Source organism: Melozone crissalis, unplaced genomic scaffold (genome assembly GCF_028551555.1).
Source record: "Melozone crissalis strain CALT ecotype California unplaced genomic scaffold, PUWL_Pcris_2 ptg000033l_1, whole genome shotgun sequence".
Classification (NCBI taxonomy): Eukaryota; Metazoa; Chordata; class Aves; order Passeriformes; family Passerellidae; genus Melozone; species Melozone crissalis.
This window is the reverse complement of record NW_026535811.1, coordinates 6,928,038-6,954,386: the sequence shown is the minus strand read 5'-3', so window position 1 is coordinate 6,954,386 and position 26,349 is coordinate 6,928,038. Positions and strand designations below refer to the sequence as shown.

General features: G+C 47.9%; 2 protein-coding genes across 2 annotated transcripts in view; both read right to left on the bottom strand.

Annotated features, from left to right (window-relative positions):
* Positions 1–16,664, bottom strand: part of SLC6A12 (solute carrier family 6 member 12) — a 32,968-nt gene extending 16,304 nt beyond the window's left edge. The window contains exons 1-6 of the mRNA XM_054282237.1: positions 16,624–16,664; positions 10,864–11,060; positions 6,716–6,850; positions 5,238–5,378; positions 3,906–3,993; positions 2,216–2,348 (exon numbers count right to left, since the gene is read on the bottom strand). Coding sequence (XP_054138212.1) covers positions 2,216–2,348; positions 3,906–3,993; positions 5,238–5,378; positions 6,716–6,850; positions 10,864–11,060; positions 16,624–16,664 — 735 coding nt within the window. The remainder of the gene's footprint in view (positions 1–2,215; positions 2,349–3,905; positions 3,994–5,237; positions 5,379–6,715; positions 6,851–10,863; positions 11,061–16,623) is intronic.
* An 8,845-nt stretch (positions 16,665–25,509) lies between these two features.
* Positions 25,510–26,349, bottom strand: part of LOC128940654 (sodium- and chloride-dependent GABA transporter 2) — a 31,919-nt gene continuing 31,079 nt past the window's right edge. Inside the window, exon 15 of the mRNA XM_054282236.1 lies at positions 25,510–25,972. Within this exon, the coding sequence (XP_054138211.1) occupies positions 25,853–25,972 (120 nt within the window). The 3' untranslated portion in view covers positions 25,510–25,852. The remainder of the gene's footprint in view (positions 25,973–26,349) is intronic.

Sequence of the window (26,349 nt, the reverse complement as noted above, 5' to 3'; positions counted from 1 at the left end):
TGCAAAATATTTGTGAGCAAGTTGCAACTTCCTAACATTTATTTATTCATTACTAAAATTCATCCAAGCAGTGTGAAGGCTTGTTTACTCCATGGATTCATAGTGATAGGCCTGAAATTATATTTTTTTGTGCTTAGTGATAATTGGTCAAATAAGTCACACTACATGGTACTTTTGCTGTTCCCTGATTGAATGAGAATGACACTCCTTTGGGCACAAGTATTAAAATCTACCTTCAGAAATCAGTTTTAAAAAAACATTTATGCGTAAGGAAAAGAAACATGGGGGGGGGGGGGGGGGAAAGGCTTTTAAAAGAAAATGAGTCTTTATGGAATTATTTGAAATTATTGTCCTGAGGTCACTATGGTTTCTTTAAATTTGAGTTTCTTAAATCACAGAAGCAGAAACATAAGGATGTGGCAGGATTATGTGATTAGAGCAGCCTCTCAGGCAAATACAACCTCCTGTTTAATCTGGAGCTGTTGCACAGCTCCAAAGTTATGCACCTGCTCAGAATTCTTGGGTCTTTCCTAATGCTTGTCTTAGTATATTGTCAGCAAAGAAAAAGAGGGAGGCAGTTGAATTTTTTGACAGTGCCCCTGTAATACTCAAAATTACAGCCTGCAGAGAAGACAACTGGCCTGTTTCACCTTTAGTATATTTGGGAACAGAAAACTCCTCTCTTATTGTTGCACCATGTCCATAACACCTGGCTGGTAAACAGCCAATAGCCCTGTGCCCTAAAAATTGTGATGGAAAAATCATCTGTAGTCTCAGGAAGACCATTATATTTACCGTATGTAGTCACTGTTTTCTCTCATTTTCTGGTCTGATTTTGCCAAACCAAGTCAGGTAAACCAGCCTGACTGAAATACTCCACCTTTCTCCTTGTGCAGGTAAGTTATGCACACTGGGGAAGCAGTGTGCATAAGGAGAACCATGCAAAGGAGAAACTCAGTGGAGAAGTCTGAGAGCTAAAAAGAACCTCAAGTGACTTAATTATTCTTCCATGTAGATCACACAACCTCTCAGACACAATTTCTTGTCAAGATGGCACTGTGGCATTCAAATTAGGGGACAATCAGAGATTCAAGGTTTAAAATGCCATCATTTATCATACATCTCCTCTTCCCCATAAAGGTGGAGTCTGTATCTCCTTCCTTCAGAAATGGTGGACAAGTCTGCACCAGCAAGAACCAGTCATCAGCAAAATCTGGGAAAAATCTAGTCAGGGAAGCAAGCTGCTATGTCATTCTGCTGCAATGGGTGCCCAGTGCAGTTTTAAGTTAGCAGATAGGATTTTACACTGAAACACAGGTGTCAGGTATGAAAGGGAACATTCGTGAAGACCAGACAGTGATTTGAAGAAAGAAATCTGTTGCAGAAATTGGTTCCCTCCCTTTGCTATTGGGACACTCTGGACACCCACAAGACTAATTATTAACCATCAATCATCATTAATGATCCACCCATCTCATGGCAGCTCCAAGAAAGAGGTCCTGAGCAAATCAAGGCCATGGCAGTGTCACTAATACCCAGCCCAAGGCATCAAACACTCATTCACTCCAAAAGGAAAACCAGTCCATCTGCTCTGTAGAATAAACATCAGAAGAAAGCATTGGCTTCAGCCTCATTAGCAAAATGCAGAAAGTGAAGAAATTACCCAAAACCTGCAGATTTAGAAAGAGCACGAAAGAGAGAACAAGGACACTTCTCCCACCCCAAGTGTTTTCCAGGATAAAGTAGGAGAGATTCATTATCTATTCTCTGAGCTGGTTACAGGCAGCAGCTTGTCTGTTTGCTCAAGTGTTTAATAATTGCCAGGGATGGGAAGCCTGCCACTGCAGAGGATCTTGTTGAAAACACCCTCAAGCCACAGCAGGACAACACATTGGTGAGTGTGTGATTCCCAAGAGCACTTGGGGAGAATCCATCAGCCACTGTGGGTATTTGCAAGTGAAAATGTGCCTCAAAACTGCCCTCAGTTCCCAATGCTTTCCCCATTCTCACCTCCCTGATGGACCTACTAATTTATTCTTACTCTTAGGCTTCAAACACAACTGGTGCACATCAGTATGGCCTCAACAGGATTTAAGCTTCACTTTGGTGCTGTGTCTTCTGCCTCTACTTCGTGAAGAAGGAAAAGAGTTTGGGGAAGAAAAAGAAGATGGATACAAGGAGGCTTATGGACTGGGAGGATAATCCCCATTCCTACTTTGCCTGTGGACTTGACCCCTTTCCAGATGCAGAAGTAGCAGATGATCCAGGCCAGCAGGAGACACAGAGCCAGCTCCCAGCGCACAGTGCCCAGTTTGTGAATCCCATCCGTGAGCCTCAGCACGCGCTTCCTGCCGGCATCCAGGGACAGGGAGAGAAGCATTAACACTGCACACCCCACTCTGGGTCCCCCACACGCCTCTCCCATATTACCCCATCCAAAGACTCAACAGCCTGTCTGCAACACATCTGCCCAGGCCTCCCAGCCATGCAAATCATCCCAGCTCTGCTCCACCATATCCTGTGGCTGACCCAAACCCTCCCACTCTCCAAACCCACGGTGCCATCCCCATCAGACCCCCACTACACAAAATCAACACCTGTTCCCTATTTCTCCCTGAGCCTGGCAGCTCCCCAGCAGAGACAACTCAATCCAAAGCAGGCCACCAAAGCCACTATCAGCCCATGGCCACCATTCTTCCTCCCCATATGCTACAGGCACTCTATATGTAAACATAAATTATCTTTAAGATTGCCATGCCCTTCCCTCAGCCTCCTTCCTTGGAGATTCACCATCAAGAAGGTAGCTCTTCAACACAAGAGCTCAGCACTGCAACTCCTGCAGTTCCCAGCAGCCTAAGCCCAAACTTACAACTCCTCTGCACATTCTGCTCAAAACCACTTCCCTCAGTGTCCCCTTGCTCCCTCTACAGAAAACCCAAACAACTGTTTCAACCTCAGCTCTCACTAAATAGTATGTGCAAGGAGCAGGGCAGGAGAAGGGAGCCAGCACTGTGCAGCCTCTTTTTGCAACCATGGGCACTTATCCTCTTCTATGTGCCCTGTGGTGGCTGCAACTAAGGACAGTCAACCCTTTCAAATGTGCTTTAAGAGACAGAAACAGGGGCAAAACCCAAACTCAACCGCTGAAGCTGAGTTCTTGACACCCCTCTTCTTTGTAAGACTTTCCTCTGTAGTGTGTGGAGTGGTAGGGTGGCACCAGCAGTCATTTCAACCTCTCCAGGCTGCACTGATGACCCTATCTGGGACATTGTGTGGCCTGCTATAAGACCCCCTCACTCGGTATTTTAGTGCCTCCAGCCCCAAATTCCTCAAAATTCTCCATCCTCCTCAAATAATTCTCCGGCATCTCATGCATGCATCTTGGATTTCTGCTCTCCAGGAATGATCCTGAGCAGCCTGATGGATCACTTCCCTTAGACAGCAAGCAGGACTGGGTCAAAAGAAGGTAAGAAGCAGTTTTCTCCCTTGTGTTTCACTGTGGAGAACTGTTCCATCTGCCGTGGCCTCTCATGCTTGCCTGCCCACCTGCAACACCCAGCACATGCACTCTTGCTTGCAGCAAGCCCTCTCCTGCTTTTGGTGGCTCTCTCAGTGGCCACACTCACCCAGGCAGCCCAGTGCCAGAAAGGAGAACACACCCTCAAGGTGCACACGAGCACCCCTGGGCAGGCACACGGTGAGCAGCCTTTGGGGTGTGCCCAGTCCTCACACCCCGGGCTCTGTGCCCATCTCCTCGGCAGCTCCTTGTGCTGCCCGTGTTGGATTTGGCACGTGGCACCTCACTTTGCTCCTACAGACACACAGCCCCCAGCCTAGGGAGTCCTGCAGCTGCAAGCTCTGGATGAGAGGGAGGGAGCCTGAACAGAGGGAAAGCAATCACATACTCCCAAAACTCAATCATTGAGGAGGTGGCGTTCGCTGGCAAGGTCCTGTTGTCCAGGCTGGATCTATTCAGAATGTCCACACAGAGATCTACCAAAAGAAAAGGAAGCTGATGAGGTGAGAAATTCTCTAGGGCTCCTCCAAGAGGGATGTTCCTTCTCCTCTGGACCCTAACCCTCACAGATCCTTCATCTTGTGCTATAGAGCATCTCATTAAATGTCTCATTAAACTCTGGTTCTCCTCAGGTAGGAATCCCAATCCAGCAGTCACCAGAAGGGCTTCAGGAAGGGAAGAGGGGAAGCAGAAAACAATTTCCTGCCAAATTGAAAAGAGAGGACTGAAAAATACAGATTATCAAGGGATAGAGACCATGAGTAGTCTAGATAGAAAATCTCATTCTCTTTCCACACATGCCTGTCCACACCATTCCCTGTCCACACATGCACACATCACCTTCATGTTCTCCTCTGCCATCCCCAACCATTACAAAGCATGAAATAACTAAAAACAGAGGAGATGCCACACATCCAATGCACCTCATCTTGCATTTTGCCAGCAAAAGACAATCCAATGGAAAACCAAGGAAACCCAGCTGTTGCTGGGAAACCTCTCTCTGTTAAGAGAACATTTGTGGCTTTCCTTGCAAACAAATCCATTCTGGGGGAGCTGAAGGAATTGGATCATCTCCTTAAAAGGCTGGTTACTCCTGCTGGGATGAAAAGGCAGAGGGAGCTGTGAGTAAAAGGCCTACAGGGTAGAGAAATTTAACTAATGGCAGAAATTAATCATCTGACTCAAGAGAAAAAGGGAGGGAACCAAGCTGCTGCCAAGCAAAACCTGCTCAACATGTTAAAAAATTCCTGACAAGGACATTCATGAGAATTCCTGACAAGGACATTCATGAGAATTACCTCACATCCACCCCATCTTCCCAGGCTCAGCACAAGCAACTTGAGTAAAGTCAAAGCCAGGTCTTCTCTGCAGGGCAGAGTAAAGTGAAAAGCCGAGTGCACAGAGGAAACTGTTCAGGCACTGGCAGAGGCAGCAACTGTCCCAGTAACTCCGCAGGAATGGGGCAGAGTAAGGGAACTGTGAGATAAACTGCTGCACCAGAGATAATAAAAAGAGCCTGCCACATGATGAGTGCCCTAGATTGGCTTACAAACTCTACCATGCACCTCTCCTGCTTGCCAGAAAACGCCTATTTTTTGGTGACATCACATGCCAGCTCATGAGAGCTTCTTATCCAAAAAAAACCCAAATATTTTCAACAAAACCTAAATAACTTCTGGGAATTGGAAAGAAGCTAGAAACTGCCCAAGAAAAAGTGTACCTGAGTTCCAGGGGTTATTGCAGCTGGCCCATGGTAGCACTGAAGAGAAGGAGCTGAACAGGTAGAAGAGTGCCCAGGACAAGATGACAATGTAGTAGATATTCAGATATCCCACAATGACTTGGGTGGCATATCCAATTCCTGTGAAGAAAAGCAAAGGAGGTAAGGATGGGACTGGCAACCAACTCCTAACGCATGAGGCTTAACACCAAATAAAGACACTGGTCATGCTGTGGTTAGAATGAGGCAACACCAACAACATGGCTCTCCAGAAAATAGTGCAAAACCTGCCTAAGGGAAAGAGGGTGGATTTTGTGACTGGGCACAAAGACAGGAAACATTGTTGGTAACTCTAGACAGGTCTGTGGTGAAACAGCCAGAAAACCTTATGCTGATTTGGAAAAAAATTTCTGATGGCTACCATGCCACAGCATCATAATGCCTCCTCTTCAGAAAAATACAGCTCTAGCCTTTGAAGAAAAGAAATGCAGCTGAGTCTCTTACTTTTGGAAAGTGTCAGGCAAAAAAGTCTTACAGCTGATATTCACCATGCTCAGCTTTGGTCCTGGGTCCTGCTTGTGCCCATTGCTCACTGAGACCTCAGAACAGTAATCAGAGCAGAAAGGCCCAATTCATTTATTTAAAACTGGTTGTCAGTGTCCTTTGAGATACCCCTGCTGGTCCAGCTCCAGGTGTGTGCCAGAGCACAGGGGTCTCCAGTGCAGGAGGTACCAGACTCCTCAGGGAGTTTCAAATAGCACTGCATGCCCGTGCTCAACAAACTAACAGGCTCCACTCTGCCTGAGCACAGCTTTCTCCATCTGCAAAACATGGTTAATAAGCTCTCCTCTGGACAGAAGAATTGAGGAAATTATATTCATTAATGTATTAATCCCATTAAACAACCTTCCCCAGGGCCCCAGAAGTCCTGGCTCTTATCCCTGTGGTTTAACCTCATCCCCATCCCATCTCTGGGCTGTCAGACCCAGTGCACACAGTCTCATTCCCTCAGTTTGAAGGATTCCAGCCTGAAAATGCTGCCACAGCAGCCCTGGGCACGGGAGTGGGCAGGGAAAGTAGAATAAACCAGACAGATTTCCTCAGTCTCTTCTCCCCTCACTATTTGTCCTGAACTACACACAGGTGTTTGTACATTGATACTTCCATCCTCGTCCTTCAAGCTGGCCATCCTGCTTCTCCTCTCTCCCAGGTTCTGAGCTCCTCAGAGCAGAGACTGTGCTTCAGGTGGAGCAGCACAGCCCCCAGGCAGCACCACACCCCCTCACTCACATCGAGAGGGGTCAGGGAGCTGCCCCTGCACACACAGCAGGCAGCAGAAGGAATAACAAGGCTGGGAGAGAGAAGAAGGAAGGGAGAATAAGAGAGAAAGGAAAAAAAAATAATAGTATTTTTAAAAAAAGGACCTGAGTCACTGGTTGTCAGAAAGTGTTGCCAGTAAATGCTGTAACTTGACTGACCTTCAAAGAGGGGGCAGATCTTCCTCCAGGCTGTCACCCCTCCCTGGCTCGTGTACTGCCCCAGCGCTGTCTCCAGCAGGAACAGAGGGATCCCACAGGTGAAGAGGAAGATGAGGTAAGGGATGAGGAAGGCTCCTGCAGAGAGGGTTAAAATGCTGCCTCAGAAACCTCTTCAAAAACCTTATCCTTAAAACCTCTTGCCAGGTACCTGGGACCACAGTTGGAATCAGCTACATAAACATAAATATTTCAGTGAACTAAATGTGCAACCTCTGCTAAAGAAACAACCACCATAATTTCTCAGAAAAAAATACAAGGGTGGTCTGTCTTGTGCTACTGCAACCCTTCTGCATTTGGCATAGGCCAAAACCTAAAGGGGTAAGGAGTAGCCAGGCAAGGAGCTAAAAAAAGATAGTGCTGAAGAAGTTCTCCCTGCTTCATGCTCCTGACCTCATTCCAGCTTCCAGCAGGAAGAGGATGAACAAAATAAGTCCTTGTTTCACATAACTACATTTGTTCTGCCTTTCATGAGAGTCACAGCAAAACTCCCACTTGCCCAGAGGATACAAACCTGGAGGCTGGTGACATTTCTTGGTAAGTAAAATGTTTGCCAGGATATAAATTTACTTGAGACATATTTCACGTCAAATTTAGAAAGCAGATTGCACCAGAAAAATGGAAATAGGGGAGGAATATCTTTCCAGCATTTTCAAAATGAGGAAGTTTAACTTCTACCTTCAAAATCCATTTTTGCTAATATGTAGAGAAATGTCTAAAGAGAAATCAACCTGAAATCACCCTCAGATTAATGCTTGTCAGAATGGAAGAGGAAGGAGAAAAGAGCAAGGCTTTTTCCCAGAAACAATGACCAACATAAACTAAGCATAAGAAAAGACAAACAAAAATAACCAAAAACTTTATTGCCCTGAAAAAGTGGCTTAGTGCTTTGTTCAGCTGTCTGAAATTTTTTTGCACCTTTTCAGTTATGTTGTCAAACGAAGTACAAGTACATTCACTGCTCTGCTCAAAACTGCTCCTGAGATCTCATTTTCACAGCTGACCTTCCTTCTGACACCTCACTCTCTTTCTCCACATCCTTAGTGTAGATTTTCACACTTCTGCTCCCCTCCAAACAAGATAAGGTGACTGCCTTCCTCGCTGAAACAACTGTGGCTATCTTGCCACTCCATACAATAAAATTTGGTCAGGAACATCTCTCTTGCCAGGGCCTGGAGAGCAACTCAGTTGCTTGTAACCAAGAGTAGGGTGCCTTTCTCAGCCACTGTCCCCCTGGCCCTCTCCTCCCCTGCCAGCACAGGCATTCACACTGACATTCCTTCCAGTGACTGTGAGCAATCAGGAACACTTGCCCTTGTTTTTAAGCCAACAAAGTTACGATAACAAAGAACATGCACATTTCCCCTAAACACAGCTGTGTGTAGCTGCAGGAGACCTGGGGCCAAAGGGAAGGAGGCTGATTCCCAGGGTCAGTCCAGGTTTACAGGGTAGGAAGTGAGAACTGCAGACCCTGGACTAGAGGCAGCTGCTGCTTTTGGTGTTGCAAGACATCTATGCCAAATCTGCAAGACAGCTTTATTATCCTGCACACAGATGAGCCTTTCAGCAGACTCCAGACCCTCTCCTCTGATACAATTTGTCCCAGAGGTTGACCCATTTTGGTCTCTGAGCAACAATGATTTTCTTGCACCTCTATTGTCTTGTCTCTCTTAACTGTCCCACAGCAGTGACCAGCTGAAACTCCAGCTGTGATCCCCTCCTCAATTTGCTGCTCTACTGCAGGAGCCTCAGCCTTGAGCGGGGCCCCCAGAAACAGATCCTCTTTCCTTATGAGTCAATAATAAGTTCAGGATGCTGAGCAATTAGATCAAATTTAACAGTGCAGCAGTAGATAAGGTTGCAGTTGGTCTCTTTACAGAAATCTAGCACTATTTTTTCTATGGCATCTGTCTTCACAGCTGTAAAACCATTTCAGTACATCCAGGTGGAGAAAGGTGACAGGACAGTCTCAAATTTGGGGGGTAAGGGTGGGACAGAGATGATGAAGCATTTATAGGTGGAAAATGCTTTTTTTTTTTTTTTTTCAATTTTAAGAACTTTTCCAATGATGACAATGTCTTTGAGTGTCATGGGAAATGCATTGTCTTGTCCTGTATCAGTCTTCTGGTTCCCTAGAGCCCTGGAGAGAGAAAAGTACCTTCTCCAGCAGCAGCATACTTTCTGCAAGGGAGCTGTGAGGGAAGGACACTCCCATCCTAACCTTTCCCAAGCCTGGCCTCCTTGCCCTCTGAATCACAGCCTTAGCTATTCCACAGCAGTCTAATTAAAAAGAAAAAATGTTATTCAATAGATTTTTCAAGTGAACAAAAGTAGCCTTTTCACTTACACTAATTAGCATACAAATTGCAAGGACTGCTGAACTGGGTACCACAGGCACAAACTATGCAAAGGTATCATCTGAGCTCAGGGAGAAATTTTCCATGCAAAACCCATGACTTCTCTCTGAAAGCATCACTGCAGAATGGGCTGCTCAATCAGATGCACCTCCACTGTTTCCTAACCTGTGCCCATTTGACTTGCCCTTGGTGCCTCCCATCAAAATATTGGAGAAGGAAACTGGAGGATCTGCTAAAAATCATCCCAGGTTCAAGAAAAACTCAATTCCATTTTCTGTAACCATTTCTTACCCTGGCCCTCACTGGTTTTGAGGATGTATTTCCTTGTCTCTTGTTTAATTTGGATAAACTCCAGCAACAGCAGAGAGGACAAGAATTTGGAAGCCCTGGGGAAAATGTTGGAGAATTTTGCTCAGACATGGCTTGAAGAAAAAAAGGCCATGAAAATATACAGCTGATGGAAAAGTAAAAGGCAGCTGTAAACAGCAGTTCCCAAGCCTGTTTCAAGCAGCAGTTCCCAAGCCTGTTTCTGTAAATAATTAGGTTCTCAGGCAGTTTTCTCATAACAGGTAAACATTCTATCTTTGGCTGGTTTGGGAACAGACATGAAGGTTTTGAGAACCATTAATATCAGGGTGAGAAAAGAAATCTTGGTATTGAAAACAAAAGGAGGGATTAGTGTTTAATCTGTAACAAATGATGAGCTCGGGTTTTGCAATATGTATGAGCTTAATTAACACAGTTATAAAACGTGGATGTTTGATCAATAAATTGGAGTTCGATGCTGATCAATTAGGATGGGTCGACTCCCTTTGCTTCAATAGGAAAATTACAGTGGAACCACTCAGCTATTGGTGGAAGCTCATGGCACCTTGGAAAAGAAAGGCCTCTGGGGCATGGTCTGCAGAGAAAGGAAGCTCAAAGAAGGGGGGTGGGGTGTGAAGCAAATCCCAGACCCGTTAACTCAGGGTGTTTTTAGAGAACAAGAATAAAAGAGAAGTTATTGCTGGATTTGACATGTAATTTGCTATTCCTCCTTTTCTTTTATAAAGTTAGATTTTTATTCACTGAGAAAAGTTAGTGACAGTCAATTATTCCCTTACGTTTCATTTTATTGTTATGAGAAATTTTAACTTTTAACCATGTAATGATCTTATTGCAGTGTTACTACAAGAGAAAAGTAGAGCCATGCAAAGAAACAAAAGGGAAGGTGAATGAACCTTTATTTGGGATGAATTTTCCTGAAAGTGGTTTGACTACTGTGAGAATTGCTCCAGGGGAAGAGGCAGAAATCTCCTCCTGGGGTGTATCAGGCCTTGGCTAGGATACCAGCACTGTCTAAGCCTTTCCTCCTCTGTAACAAGGGGTGGATTTGACGCCAGGAGTAGGAAAAGGGAATATGTAGGAGAAGGTTGATGTTGGCTTTCTGAACGCTTACAGATATTTTCTAAAGACCAATAATTCCTTGAGATGCCCAACAGCCTTAAGTTGTTACTGGGGTTCAATTTTTCAGGAGTCCAGATTTGAGAATGCTGCTTTAAGGAAGAGTACCCATTGGGGAGCTGGATTCACCCCTGAGCTTTTATTCCTCCTGGTTTTAGCAGGAACTAACTTGTTGAAGGAGTGAATAAGGGAATACCTTAGGGAGTACATAGGAGAATTGGGTGCAGGCATGTACATGTCTCTCATCAAAGCTACAGACCATAGAACAACTCACGTGTGCTGTGCACTCACCACCACCGTTCTTGTAGCAGAGGTATGGGAACCTCCACACGTTACCCAGGCCAATGATCTCCCCAGCCACAGACAGCACAAACTCCATTTTGTTCTTCCACTGGCCTCTCTCTTCCATTTCCTCCACTCTTATCTCTTCAGGAGATGCGGTGGCCCCATTGCGTTCTCGTTCCTTGGATATGGCTCCTGTCATGGCTCTGTGGGACAGAAGAGAAGGAGAGCATGGGATGTAGGGAGCTGCTGCAGGACATGCTAGTGGGAAGAGGAGTGAGGGGACCAGACACCACAATAAGATGTGGTTTCAGTATCAATATGTAAATTTAGGTACATCTGACTGGTGGCATTACTGAGCAGAAGCTGGCCTTTCCAGAAGTGATTTGCTTTAGCAAGGGATACACATTCCCTTGTTGAGATTAGGAAAACAGACTGGAAACAAGTCTCTCTAAAGCAGCAGCATCTCTGCTTCCATTCCCACCAGCTGGGACTGCAAAGAAATCAGGGTTTTGCTCTCTTGTAGCAACTTGCAAATTCATTTTCCTGGTGGTTCAATAAGTGTTTTAATAGCACATCTCTCATTCCTTCTGTACCACCTAAAGGAACATCCCCATCTTCAGGGAGCAACAGAGACAGCAATCTGCATCACCCACAACACTCAACATTTCCACTGCCCCTGGATCTGCTCTGGACTATTTAAACTTGCTCTCTCCCTTGGCTCTGGAGGCAGCTCAGGCCAAGGATCTCTCCCAGTCAGCAGCTCAGTGGTGAGCAGAACTTCATCGCCTTTGATGTCATTTACCTTACAGGACCACCAAATCCTCTTTTGACCCTTTGCACCAGGATGGTGTACCAGGACCGTGATGCCAAACTATTCCCTCCGTCCTTGTGCCTGGTGTCTCTCCAGCCATGTCCCTCTGGACAAACACCAGGTATGAGCCATCTCATGGTGAGGAGGGCCTGCCAGGGAACCTGACCTGACTGCAAATAAGAGCAAGTGTAAACCCTGACATCTAACTGTCCCAAACAGCTACGGCACTTGTTTGGGTACAGTTCTCAATGAGGCAAGGAGGAAGCAGGACCAGGAGCTGGTGGGCCATGCTCACACTTATCCACACAAGACAGCATCATAATCAGTGTCTCATTTAGTTCTGTAAAGGAAATCATTTCCTAAATGCTAACCCTCTGGATATATCAGGCCCTAGGGCAAAGAAAGATGCTTGTGTATGAAAAGACAACTTCTAATGAATGTTCACAGCAGAACAAGTAGTTCTTTGACACAGCCATGTTTCCTGCCTGTTATTCAAGTAATGAAAGGAAATCAGATCTCACAGTGTAACACACCAATTGCTCTCTAAATGCCCTAGGCAACAACAGGCTTTGTTCCCCCATCTGCTCTCCTCAAGGGCTCATCCTATTTGCTTTGCTACCAGCAGCAGATTTCCATGGATGCTGAATGGAGAACTGAGTCTCATGTGAGACACCAACCAGTGTAAGAGGGGCTGCAACAAGATCAGGGGGACATAAACCATAGAGGAGAGCATTCAAGGGCTGGTGAAGATCATCCTCCAGGCTAATATAACATCTTTTTCAAAAACAAGGCAGAAAGATCCTGGTCCCTGCTGAATTTTAGAGGTTTTAAGAACTATTGCCAGTAATAGCCTATATATGGGTAGTACTGCAGTGGGCACAACCAGTTTTGGTGCAAATGTAGATGCATGAGGGCACTGAGGAAGCAACCTCTGTTTTATTTCCAGCCCTTGCCCTTTATAGTCCATATGCTGGAAAGCAACTATGTGCTGGTAAGGCTTGCACTGATCCAAACCACCAAGGGCTACAACACCTGTGGATCTACCTGAGAGTGGCAAGGTGAATCAGCCCTCTAACAGGCTCTTACAAACCTCTAACCCCACATTTAAAGAAGGTGGTGGAGCCCAGGAATCAAGGCACACACCCTAAATGCTGGCTTGCAGCTGCAGCTCTGCAGCTCCCCAGCAGCTCAGCAGTCCCAGATTTTCTCCCTGCACTTATCCCTTCTGCTGGGTAGGACTGGGAGATGGAATCACCATGTCCTCCTGCCAGCCATTTCTCAGCTTCTGGAGCCCAGGCAGGGCCCCTCTCCCCAGTGCCTGCCTGCAGCAAGGCCTGCTAGCTGGCTAATCAGTTTATTCCAATGCTGCAGCACAGCCTCCTCGTCTCAGAGGAGCAGAGCTCCACGCACTGTCAAATGTGAGAGAAAAAGCAACACGTACTTAATGAAACATGTTTGATCTGTCACGGTCCTTGGCACATTCCCATTTGCTTCAGTCCAGGACACATTATCAAGGGCAGGATGTTTAAGTCTGGGTTTGGTGAGGATGTCCCAGGAAGCTGGCAGGACAAGCTTAGCTAATTCTTTGATTTTATTCTTTTAATGTAAGGTGGATCCAAGAGCCAGCCTATTTCTACAAATATTTGTGGGTTCATTTCATTTTTGCTAGAGCTGTTTCACACATAGGTGCAGAGGAAAATCGCAATCAGAGAATCACCTCCTCTCACCTAGCCCTGGGAAGGGAATGTATGAGTGCCAGCCACAGCCCCAACCCTGTCACCAGCCTCCAGCTCAGGGACACTTGGATCAGGACTTTTTATCTGTCCTCTGACTCCTGAATAGGCCAACATGAAGGATAGAATTTGGGATGCTGCAATGAGGAGGAACACAGCTGGGGGAAACACAGAGCAGCAGGGGAGACACAGCACTTGTGCCTTCATTTTCATATTTTAAGAAGGGGGAAAGCACCCTGGCTATGAAATCAAATCTTTTCAAGTGGGAACAGATGGTGGATTAAACTGGTGCCCAAAGTTCTGGCTCTTCATGGCATGAAATACAACTTCTCCTTTCCCAGACTAAGCCATGCACATTACACATCCCCACTACTTCCCTCTCTGCTTCGCCTACTGTTTCTATGAGAGAGCCTATTCATACACATCCTGGCTCTTCTCCTAAACATTTAATCCTACTGTGCCCCTGCTCTATATGTTCTTAGGCCAGATGGGGACTCAAATAACTTCTTGTTTCCAGCTAGGAACAATTTTGTTCTCCCACAGCAATCACAGCCACCTACTGGGTTACATCCTCCCCAACAGGCAAACATTTTCCTCTTCCTTTGGTTGCTCCCTCCCTAATACATGAGTTTGGAGTAAAGACTGTGCCCCTCACTGCTTGCCTGCACTTTTTCTGGTCTTCCTTCACCAAAGTTAGGAGAAAAATACTATCACTACTTAATTCCCAGACTCTTTTTTTCCACTGCCACAAAGTTTTCCCAACTGCTAAAATGCCATCTTGATGGAATCCACAGAGTCAATCCTGCCCCTGGAGCCTCTCCCCACCACCACCTTCCCTCCTCAGCTCCCTCTGACCCCACCTGTCTCTTCTAGAGGTGCTCTGCTGTATTTCCAGCCCTCAGCATTTGGAGGAGATGGGGGTTTTTTTGCCCTTCACAGAAATGACCTGTAGTCTGTCATCTTCCCACAGAGAGCAGTGAGCTCCCTCTATGCAGCTCCATAGGAAATGGTGCAGCATTTGGTACTGGGCTTGGTGCATGAAGATATGCACAATTTTTTTTCCCAAAAGATTTATGGCTGGAAAAACAAGAATACACCTGGATTCCTGCAGGACCTGGAAAGAAAGAAGGCAGCATGCAGACAGCCATAGACCCAGAGCAACAAGTTCCATTCTTGAACATTCGAATGAGGCAAAACAGTCTCCCCTTGGTCACAAATTTTGGACTGTGTTTGTCCCACCATAGGATGTTTGTCCACCATAGGATCCTTCAAGCATGGTCACAAAAGGCAAGGAAAACCAAGGACATCTCTGAAGCACTGTGGTCACTCAGCAGTTGCCTATGATGTGCTGAACACACAATGCAGATATGCAGGAGAACAGGCTTTGTTTGGAAACAAGATGCCACTGAAGGGGAGAGGCAGTAATGAGAAAAAGAGGAGAAAGAAAGCATAATCTGAAGCAAAATACAGTGCTATCCACAGCCTCTCTCAGGGTAAAAAAGGGCTTTTTCAAAGTTCCTCAGGTGAGGCAAGGAACAAGAGCAAGACAAGATGAAAGAGAAGCCACCTGAAGTTTTGGCACCAGAGGAAGAAGCCAATAGCAATTCTCCTAAAGCTTTTATTTCAGCAAACTTACTGCCTGTTCCTGACTGCTGTCAGACAGGAGTTCCTACTGCTGGGAAGTTAACATCCTCCGTTTGACCTATTTTGCTGTTTTATCATAAGGCAAATGAGATGAGGACAATCTCCAGAGGGAATAGTGAAACAGAGAGAACAGCAGACAGAAATGTCTCTAAAAAGCAGCTGATAACATTTATGAGAGGAATCACAGTGTTAAAGCTCCCTTGGACACTCGAAGGTACTGCCTGAACTGCAGAATCACAGGTGACAACGCAGACAGCTGCAGTGCATTTATATTTCTTGGTTTCATTTTGAAACAAGCAGCAACCAAGCACATAAACTGCAATATAAGATGGGGAGGGAGGAATCGGGAAGCAAGGCGACCGGGCTGTGTTACAAAAGGAGGAGCAGGAGGACACATAAAATTCTCGGCTTGCGCAACCGGAGCCAGCAGTTAGTCAGCAGCTGAAAGCCTGCGCTGCATTCTGATGGCAGGGGGCGGGGGCGGAGGTGGGAGCAGAGACAGAAAATCAGGGCTCAGCACGGAGCAGCAGCGCCGAGGTGCAGCTCAAGGAGCCAGCCCGGGTCAATTAGTGCATGGGGACTGCTACTGGAATCGGTCATCTCTGCAAGATGGAGAAGAAAATATTAACAGTGCTTTCCAGCCAATCTAAGAGCAGCTACATAGGCAGAGACAGCTGTTTCCAAATCAGAATGCTGCTGGAGAATGGCTCACTCCAGCTGCATAACAGAGAACGGCAAGGAAAGATGTACAAAGAGAAAAACTGATCAACTCCAGTTGAAATTAAAATGCCTTTCATTTCAAGCAATTGAAAGTTAGTTGACTTCTTTACACTTTCTAATTAACTTCCAGGTTCTGTGGGCTGCAGGGTATTCTCAAAGCATCTGTTCAGCAACGTTCATGAGGCACAGGAGACTGTTCCAAGAATCAGATCCTACCTATGCTTTCTCCAGTGTGAAATAAGAGCAATGCTTGTGCAGTGAGTTTGCTGCTTACTGACACCAGAAAGAGTGAGATGAGGAACTCGGTGAGTTCCTCATGAGTGAGTTCAGTGATGGCATGGACATCTGCAATACAAGATGCAAGGATTATAGAGCATCACCCTTCAGGGCACACACCCCAGTGCAGGAGGGTGCAAAACGGGTCCTGCTCTGACTTCTGCTGCTGGACAGGAGATCCTCTGAAGCTTCTAACAGTGGCTGGACTTTCTGAGGATCAGTGCAAATCTCTTGCTAAAAGCAAGGTAGGCTGTTGTTCCCAGGGCCAGATGAGTCTCTGTTGGTGTCCATGGATCACCATCCCTGCTCTGGGCTACAGAGACACAGAGGTGGTTTCTTTCTGTAGCCTAGAAAAAAACCAAGACTACCAGATGAAGTCCATAAATGGTGTCTAAATAGGACTAGAAACCAGCCTTTGCACCAAACCAGATAATCTCAAGACCTCCACTCAGGCTACATGCAGTGCAACACAGCAGGAGGGCCAGCCACAGCAGGGTCCATTCTTCTTACAGAGCACCAGCAATAGGTCTGGTACAGCCACAGATCCAGCCAGGCCCCAGAGGAGCCCCCAGAGCCACCTACCCCATGGCTGGGGCTGTCAGACCAAAGTCCTGGGGCTGCATGGGGCTGGCTCAGAGTCCTTGTGTGCAGCCAAAGCGTGTGGCCAGCACGGCTCCTGTCACTGGCTGGAGAGCAGAGCAGGTGAATGGCACAGAGGGTGACAGCCACACTGCTCCAGCACTCACTCTGCAAACACGTCCCTGCACAACGGGGCAGCGACCTGGGGTGCAGCCCAGGGGTGCTCCAAGGGACAAGACAGAGTCTGCAGGGTGCCTGCAGGGCTGCCACCTCTCTGGGGCAGCAATTCCATGGAGCAAGATGCCAGCCAGCAGCCCTGGGCAGGCCAGATGAAGAGATGGAGGCTGCCAGCCCCCAGCCCTGCTTGGCCAGCTGCTGCCATCCCTGCAGCTGGGGGTGAGGGCTGAGGGAAGAGTGGGAAGTGAAGCTGATAGAGCAGGAGAGCAGAGGAGCCAGCACTGCAGGCAGAGGTTCAGAGGTGGGAGAGAGCAGCACAGGGAATTTGGCATCACTCTGCTCTAGGCACTTGTATCTAAGCTCCTCCAGGTAGGCACACCCTGCCTGACCTCCCAAAAGCACAGCCTGGGGACACTTGCTGTCAGTGATGAGAAACAGGAAGCACAGGGGAAGAGCACTCAAGCGAGACACTTCCAAAAGCCAGGCAAGGCTGAGGGATGACACATTGCCTCATGCTTCCCAGCAGGGAGATGAGGGGAGCCAACAGTGTGTGTGGCACAGCCCGGTCCCTCAGCACAGACACGTGTGTGGCCAGCACAGAGCAGGGCCACAGGGCTCCCTGCCATGATTGTCCCCACACTGTGCTCCCTGTCCAGCCCTGCACAAGCCCAGCACCCCGTGTCAACCCTGGGCAGGCTCAGCCAAATCCAGCTGGTGCTCAGGACCAGTCACATCAGGTGAAATCAGCACAGGCACAGGTGCATGGAGACCATGACTCCAGCAGTGCCTAAGCGTTTTCCAGCAGTTCCTGCCAGAATTGCCATGACTGCACCCCACCTACACCCTCCAAGGGGCCTGGTAGCTGCTCTCCAGCCTGGGGCACCCAAACTTTCCTCTAGCCTGCCCAGGACCACAGTCAAGTAGAGAAACAGCCCAGGCTCTTTAGCCTGCCCTCTGCAAGGAGCACATCTGCAACCATGAATCCAGAAAAGTTGGGCTGCTGCAGAGCTGCAAAGGTCAGGTCCAAGGTTCAGCCTCTCGTATCACCAGCTGTCAAAGAGGAAAAACTAGGGCAATGGTATTTCCACTGGCATGAGATGAAAGCCCTGATTAGTAGTGATTACTTTAAAAGCACTGTTGATTTAAGAAGACACAGATCAGGTGTTATGAAACCCTCATGTGTTCTGCCTGCATTTGTTCACAAACATGCCTAGAGATCCCAAGAGTTTAGCACATGCAGAAACTCTACTGTCTCCCTGCCTCAGCCCTACAGGAGCAAATTTGATAAAAACTCTGGGGCCAGAAGAACAAGAAGTGCACTCCCAGGCTCATCTTTAAAAACTGCAGCTCCCAAGTCAACACACTGGGGTCAGCACCTCTGCAGGGCAGCACAGGAGGAGAGGACTCATGCTGGCAGTAGCTGAAATGCCTACAGCCCACTCCACTCCCAGTGCCTTGGTTCCTGTACCTATTATCAACCAGCCAGCTCTGCCCTTCATCCCTGCCCCTGTCTCGCTCACTGTTGTCTCTGTTCTCAATATTTCTGCTGTCTGAGTACTTATCTGTCACTCTCCCCCTTTTTCTCTGCTGCCACAACCTTCAGGATCAATTACCCATCCTTCAGACATCTCTTTGCTCTCAGCTTCCTGGCACCCCCTGTGCAGCATCTCAGCCTGTCCTTTCTTTTTCCAAAGGAACCACTGAAAGAAAAACCTCTTCCCGGGGTTGATCCGAATCGATTATTTCCTCCTTATTGTCCATCTCACTCTTGCTTTACTGAACCTTGGGAAGATTTTGCCCTTGCAGATGTGCTGGCCCGCTCTCCAGAGCACAGCAAGCTGCTGGCTGCGGGAGGACGGGAGCCATGGCACTCCCAGGGTGACACAAACACCCAGCCAAGATCTGCTCAACGAGCGAACGCCCGACTCACCTGAGCCCGGCGCAGGTCTCCCCCAGGCAAGTGGATTCCCGTCCCACTGCAGTCCAGGCAGGGAATCCACTGACTGCCAAACAGACACAGCAAGAGTTCAGGCAGAGACTACCCTCTCTCCTCCTCCTGTCCCACCCCTTCCAGCAGCTCCCCCCACCAAATTATCACCCAGCTCGTGCGTGGGTGGTGGGACGTAGGGAAGGGAGGTGCATCAGGGCAGAACTTTCTCCCCTGTTCCCTTACAACACGCACCTCTCCAAACCTTGGACTGTGGCCCTGACAAGAAAGCAAGATGAGAAAGCAGCCACAGGCAGGCAGGGTGAAGGCCCAGAGTTTGTAAATATCAACTACAGCAGTCAGAGAGTAACCCCATGTCCTCTTGACCTCTGCAGGGCAGGAACTCTCCCTTGGCAGACCCCACAGCATGGCCCAGGCTGGCTGCCACATATTCCCACTGCTCTAGGGCTCCACCACTTTAGTGGGATAGGGGCATCCCTCAATGTCATCCTACAGAATGAATCTCCACAGAGCACTACATTAAACCTCCTGTGGCCAAACTCAAGCCTCGCCAACACCATCAGGCAGGTGGAGCAAAAGGCAGAGCGTGGGTGAAGAAGGAACATTTGCTCTGGGGTCATGCAGACCCCTCCATGCCTGTGCCACATGCTGAGAATACAAACACAGCTCAGGGACAGAGCTCTGTCAGCAAGGAGAGGCACTGCTGGAGTCTTTACAGTGTCTGGGTGCTCACTAGAAGTGAGCAATCCCTCTGTGGTTTTGCCCTAGCAGCTTCCTTTGGATCCATCTCAGCTTTGATGCACTTCTCATGTCCAACACCAGTAGCAGGCATTCCAGTTACACCATTTTTCTCAAGATACTTCAGCTCAGCTCTTCCCTTTTTTTAATGGTTCTGTTTAATGCTATCACTCTTTTGTGTTTTGCTTTGTCTGCTTATGTGCCTGCCAAATTCCTATTGATCTTTTCATGCTCCCATGTGGTCAAACCAGAGCAGCATGCAGGAGGGAACGTGGGACATATCCAGCACATGCCAGGCTTTGCACTCACCAGAGGAGCATTTCTCAGCCCCTCAGTGGGAAGCTGACAAAAGTCCTCAATGCCAAAGTGTGGGGAAGAAGAAGGTTTACCTGCCTGCACACTCTATAGAGGTTGTTTATAATGGCGTCTCTAGAAAATCCTCCATGGGTGCTAGAAGCCAGTGAATCAGATCCCATTAGAGCATGCTGGATTGCCCTGGGGACAAATGAGGCTGGAGAGATCAGGGGAATCAACCCTGGACTGAGAGAGATCCTAAGGATAAACCACTGAGGCCAGTTCTGGAGGCAGTAAGGGAAATCATCTCCATTTACTTGGGGCTTTTTTTGGGATTAAACTTTCCAAGTATGCCATTTTCAAAGCTCTTGGCTATCACCTCCCCCACAGGCTGGTTGAGAGGATTGGTCCCATACCCAAAGAAATACAGGCTGATTCTTCCCTTGAGATCTGGCATCAATATCAGACAGGACAGGCTCCATATTCTGCCTTTTAGGGGCTGTCTCCAAAGTCCTGAAAGACTGCAAGGTGAAGGAGCATGTGCTGGCTCTGCATTGCCTCTGACCCTACTCGTGGGGGACAGTGCCACTGCCTGTCCTGTCACAGAGCGCTGGCATGACCCAGCACAACTGAGGAAAAGGTGCAATAGAGGTTATCCACATATGAAAAGGGGATTAAGATAAGCCTAGGTAAGCAGAGCTGACCTAAAAACTTGATTTATCTATACTGAGGTGTTTCACAGGAACATGGCAGGGGTTTTGCAAAGCTGTAGATGGGAAATGACCTGTGACATTAAGGTAAAACAAGAAGAAAGTCAACCTAAATGAAAACTTTATCCAGCAACGTGTGAAAGTCATTCTCTAGGAGGGGAAAAAAAGGCTATTTCTGTTTGCCAGCCTGGAGGTACTAGAAGTTACACTCAGACTTCAGAACTTCCCACCAGGCAATAATTCACAGGGTTTTTTAATCCTGCTATGGGTAGGGACACATTTATCTCACCACACCAGCTTCCATGTGAGCGATTTCACTGGTGTGATGACCCAGACTGAAAAGCAAAAACCACGTTCTGAGCAGCTCAGCTGGGGGGGTACAAACTGTGCTCAGCCCCATCTCAGGAGAGAGCAAGGAGAGGGATGATGCACTCCCTGACCATCAGCTGCCACCTTCTCTGGCAGAGTCAGCCCTGAGCAGGCACTCTGGGCTGAACAGCTGTGTAGGTAGGACAGGTTTGCTAAAGGATGTGACAATCTGACTGCAGGTCACCCCACAATGAAGGCTCCTCCTCCATAAGTATGGGTGAGGTTGCTCTTAAACACTCATCCCCAAAAGAGAAGCACTGCTTGCAATAAATCCTGGAAAATCCAAAGCACCCCCTCCCCAGGGAGCACAAACCTCTCCCAGCCCTGGGAGCCCTGTTGTGAGCAGCTCACAACCAGCAGCAGTCAGATCTCCACAGGTCTCCCACAGCACATCCTGAGGAAGCCCCATCACTGCACCCAAGGGTGCACAGGAGAAGTGGGAAAGCACTGCTGTCCAACCACACAGAGGGGCTCACTCCCTCTGCAGTGGCCAGCTCACAGCCAGCTGCACGGGTTTCCATCCCCTCTCACGACCAGAGGAGGAAAACTCTCTTTGAAAGGACCACACTCCCTCAACCTGCCAGGTTCAGGGCAGCTGGAGACCAGGACTCAGCCTTTGACCTGCAGGATGGCTGATCCCAACCTCAGATCTGCCCTGCACCTCCTCCAAGGTGTCCTCCTCCCCGCCCTGCTCACCACCAGCCAGCTGGCAACGCCCTCTTGCCTCTCCTTTTACCATTTCTTTTCTCAGAACAGCGGGCTCTTCCCATCACCTGGGTGTCCCCACCCTTTGCTCCCAGCAGCCAGCTCTGACATGCCTGCTGCAGAGCCAACCCAGAGGAGCAGGCTGCCAACCTCAGCCCACGCCAGGGCCACGTTCCCTGGCAGCACTGAGCCCCTGAGCCCGTAACACACGAGGCTTCCAGGCAGAATGACTCAAATCTCCCCCTAGCCCAGATTTTGGGAGAGGTCTGTTAGCATGACAGCCTATGGGTGAACCCAACTGTGCTTTACAAACATTAGAGACTGTTGCTGGGACAGTTGTTGGACACAGGGGCCCCATCACTGCGTCACCTGCAGGAGAAACCTTCACTGCTCTCATTTGTCCAGACTAATCCCATCTTTTAACACTTTTGCTAACAACAGAGGTGAATTGCTGATTACCCCACGGGCACAGTTCTGCTGCTTCTTCATCTGAGAACACGCCTTGCTGACTGAACACTATGTTTCCAGGGGATTTTCCCCTAGGCATTGGTATAATTTATTTTTCATGTTTATTGCTAATTTCTGCTTGAGTAAGCCTGTGACTCCTGACCACAGTTTCACTGTAACTAATCACAAGTGAACATAACCAAAGCAATGAGAGCTAATGAGGCTCCACAGAACCCTGACAGGCTCCAGCAGCCACAGCACCACTCCTATTTTACTCTATTCTCTCCTTTTATGCACCATCCAACCCATTCACTTTTCCTGTCACCATAATGTGCAATACAGCTCACAATGCATCATTCTGCAACTGCCCTGTAGTTACCACTAAAGGCAGAAAGAAAAGAGCTCTCAAGCATGTGTTCAAACATCCCAGGATTTGGGATGCTCTCCATGACAGTAGGTGCATCCTCATCCACGGGTCTGTCCCTGAGATCTGAAGTCTCTCTCCTGCCCTATGTGAGCATCTCCATCCATGGACAAAGAAAGCTGAGTTTCCTCCCCAAACACCACTGACACAAAAAGGGAAAGCAGAGACGGGTTTTCATGGATGGACGGACGGACGGATGGATGGACATCCTTTCTAAGCACCTATGACTCGGGGTAGAACCTCAGGGACTTCTTTATATTTCAGTTAATTTCTCATTTGAAAAAAAGAAAAAATAAACACCAAAAAACAAAACCAAACAAAAAAAACCAAAAAAACCAAAAAAACTCTAAAACTCAAAACACCAAAAAAAAAAAAAGACCAACCAAAAAAGCAACAAAACCAACCAAAAAAAAAAAAAACCCAAATCAAACAAAACTGAAAAACCACGATCACTCCCACAAAACAATCAGTGAAAAAAAGGCTCTTTAACACCATACCTATTATCTAGTAAGTAATGGGTTGAATTCTCAGGCTAATTGGTGGGTTTGGATTCTGAAGGTGGGAAATACCCAGTGACCACACACCTCTTGTCTAAAGGGAGATCAGCATCTCCCCAGCTGGCAAAAGTAGGGTTGCAAATTCCACAGACTGCGAGGCAGATCTTGGAGACAATTAAAAGCCATCTCACCATATTCCAAATCATAAACACCATATGAAAATGCCATATTCCAAATTTCACCGAAAATTCATTTTAAGCATGGGGTCTTAAAAGTGTGATGAAAAAAAGTCATGTCTGGAAATTTCAAATTAATTCATCTCAAATTTAGTCCATCAACCTTTCCAATGAGCAAGACAGAATTTACTTGGTTCATATTTCAAGCCAGGTGTCATCAAGTCTAATACTTTGCTTAAAGTCATGTCAGAAATAAGACACTTATTTGAGAGTATTTAGCAAAACCTTTGGTTCTCTTGCTTATCTGACCTACCTAGCTCATCCACAGCTTTACAGCAATTGGGTCATGTGAGAGCACAGGCCTGGGAGATTTCCTGGGTCATATATAACCAGATCAATAAACCACATGCCCAATTCACTGGATGCCAGTCTATTTTGAAACAAAGCAAGTCACAAGCCTTTCAGCAAATTCACACTTTGCCTACATGCAGCCAAGCAGACTTTTACATCAGCCAGATTTTAGAGATAGCTGCAAACAATTACTGTTTTCTATTATGGTTGAAATAACTTCCCAGTGGGACAAACCTCTTAGAGATATTACTGGAAAATGAAAGTATAATTCTGTTTAAGGTTAACATTATGTGAATAAAAACATCTGTTGCTAGAACTTCTGTATTGAACTCAGTCCTCTTAATTCTAGAAGTAATTTTTACCAGCCAGTTCCGTTCCCAAGTGGCAGGGCAGCTGGTTGGCTCCGTCTTCCCTCACGTTGTGGACCTCTTCCAAAAGGGGCTTTTCCCTGGATTTCTCAGCTCTTTACTACCTTTAGCTCATTTATCACCACAAGGTACAGTGGTAGCAGTGGCAGTGCCCATGAAAATAGTGGTAACCTCCAATTTCCCGATGTTTTCCAGAGGCAGGAAGGGAGGCATGCAGAAATTTGAGATTTTGATGTGGGAGGTGCAGACCTACCAAAGCAGGCAACCCGTGGTAGTAAAAGGAACCCATGCATCTCACAGTCCGTGTGGAAAACAGGCTGGGAAAAGGGAGGACAGGCTGGCAGTGACATGAGGTTTGCACAGCCACGCAAAAAGAGAGGCAGCGCAGCCCCGGAGGGCTCAGCTCTGCGGGTGCTCCCTCCTGCAGGTTAAATCCCCTCAGAACCTGGCCCTCATCGCACTTTCACAGCCTCCAGCAGCAGAAGCCCGTGACTCCTTTCCACATAGACCTGTGTCTATGTATCTCAGGTTTCCAGGCTCCAAGAACACTAAACTGAGTCCAGGCAAACCAAACTCGGGAAATTGACATTGCCTGGAGGAGTAAACCCGTTCGTGCCACAGCTGGGAGCACGGTTCTGAGATCACGGTTCCGAGATCACGGTTCCCTGAGGGAGGCAGATGTCCTCAGAGAAAAGCTCCACAGGGAAGCGGGCAGGGAGGGCGAGGAGCATGGCGGGGTCACCGTGACCCCGGGCCCAGTGTCCCTCAGCCGGGCGCCGCCGCCTCCGCCACCCCATCCCGAGCGAAGGCTGAGGGCCTGGGGCCACCTTGTGGCTAATGGAGCGGATTGCGCTAATTCCCTTTAATTCGCTTTAATTCGCGTCTTCCTCTGCCCGCGGCAGCACAAGCCTTGGCCCACCAGTGTCCTTGTGTGCTTCAGGAAGCCGAGCGCCTCCGGCTGCTGGCTCAGCTCTGTGCAGACTCCAGCTCCCTCAGGGTTTCCTGGGAGCCATCCAGCTTCCCAGGGTTACGTGTCCTCTGGTTGCCCTCCTCGGATGCTGGGGCCACAGCACTTAAAACACAAGCTCTTTGAGTTTTATTTCTTTTACCCAAACAGCCTGGAAACTAGGGGCCCTGTTTGTTGACATAACAGGAAGATTCCGTTTCCAACACACAGCTCCTTCTTCCATTCACAGGAAAACCAAAATTACTGGCTCCAGAGCACCTGGAAGGTAGTCAGCCCTGAAAAACACACAGACCTGCAGAGGGGAGGGGGAGCTTCCCACGATCCCTCACTTGAAAGAAGAACACACAAATTCACCTGCTGCTCTCAGACCCCAGGAACAGCCTTGGTGACTCATCAGACAGATGACATTTCTGTCTGAGATCTGGCAGTGGCTCCAGCAGAAGGTGGCATTGCACTCTTCACCCCGGGTCTGCCACTCAGAAGCTCTGAACCCCCGTTCCCTGTTTTCCTTCCTACCCTAACCAAGCTTCCTCTCCTCTGATCACTTTCCCATATCACTGTGCCAGTGAAACAGAGATCCAGACCTGGGTGCCCAGCACAGCTCAGCTGACACACATCTCATCTTAACATGCTGTTGGCAAGGAATGCCAGTGCGACAAAATAGAGACAGAGCAGATCTAGTCAGGAAAAACATAGATTTAATGGAATGAATGGAGAAGCTCCCAAAGTCCGCACTGGAGCCACAGCTCTGACTCTGACACTTGACTCCAGGGTCAGTCCTTCCTTTCTGCCCACCAGAAGCCTGGGGATGCTCAGGAACACTGGTGCTTGATGTGCCCCTTCAGAGCTCTCTCCAGGGAGAGAATTAAGGTGCATTGTTAACTCCACACAGACCATCTTCATGGCAGCCTCTTCATCAGCTCTTCAAATCTTCCAGAGAAGGGAGCTCAGCCCAGAAATCCCTGTCTTCTTGGTGAGTGAAGAATCCTTGCGTTATCCAACATGTGGCAAAGGCTGTATAGAAACCATCCTGGGGGGAGGGAAGGAGAGCCACACTGGTCCTAGCAATGAGACTCGAGCTCTGTCAGCATCAGGAGGCCAGCTCTGGTAGAGGGAAGGGGCTGCTCTGTGCCTGGCCTGGAAGGCAAGTCCTCAAGTGGGCAGGTGAGTTGGCGGAACCTCTGGAAGGCAAAGACAGGCACTAAACATCTGCAAGGACAAAAAGTGACCTGGGCCCTCCCCTGCAGATCTGCTCACTAAATGCCAGACATATCCAAAATAAGGACAGTCAGTATTTCAGAAACCAAGGGGATAAACTCATCTTCCAACCACTTGTCCCATGGCAAGCACTGAGCACACAAGGTATCTAACACAGGGGTAATGAAGGAAAGCTCTGTCCTCCATTTGCTCCAGGCCAGGGCTAGAAAACAGCCTAAAGGAAGGTTGGTGACAAAGTACCTCCAAGTCATATCCTCCATCAGCACAGGGCCTGTGCACACAGGATTTGCTTTAACTAGGACAAGTTCATAAGGGGTTACTCTCATACCACATCATGCTG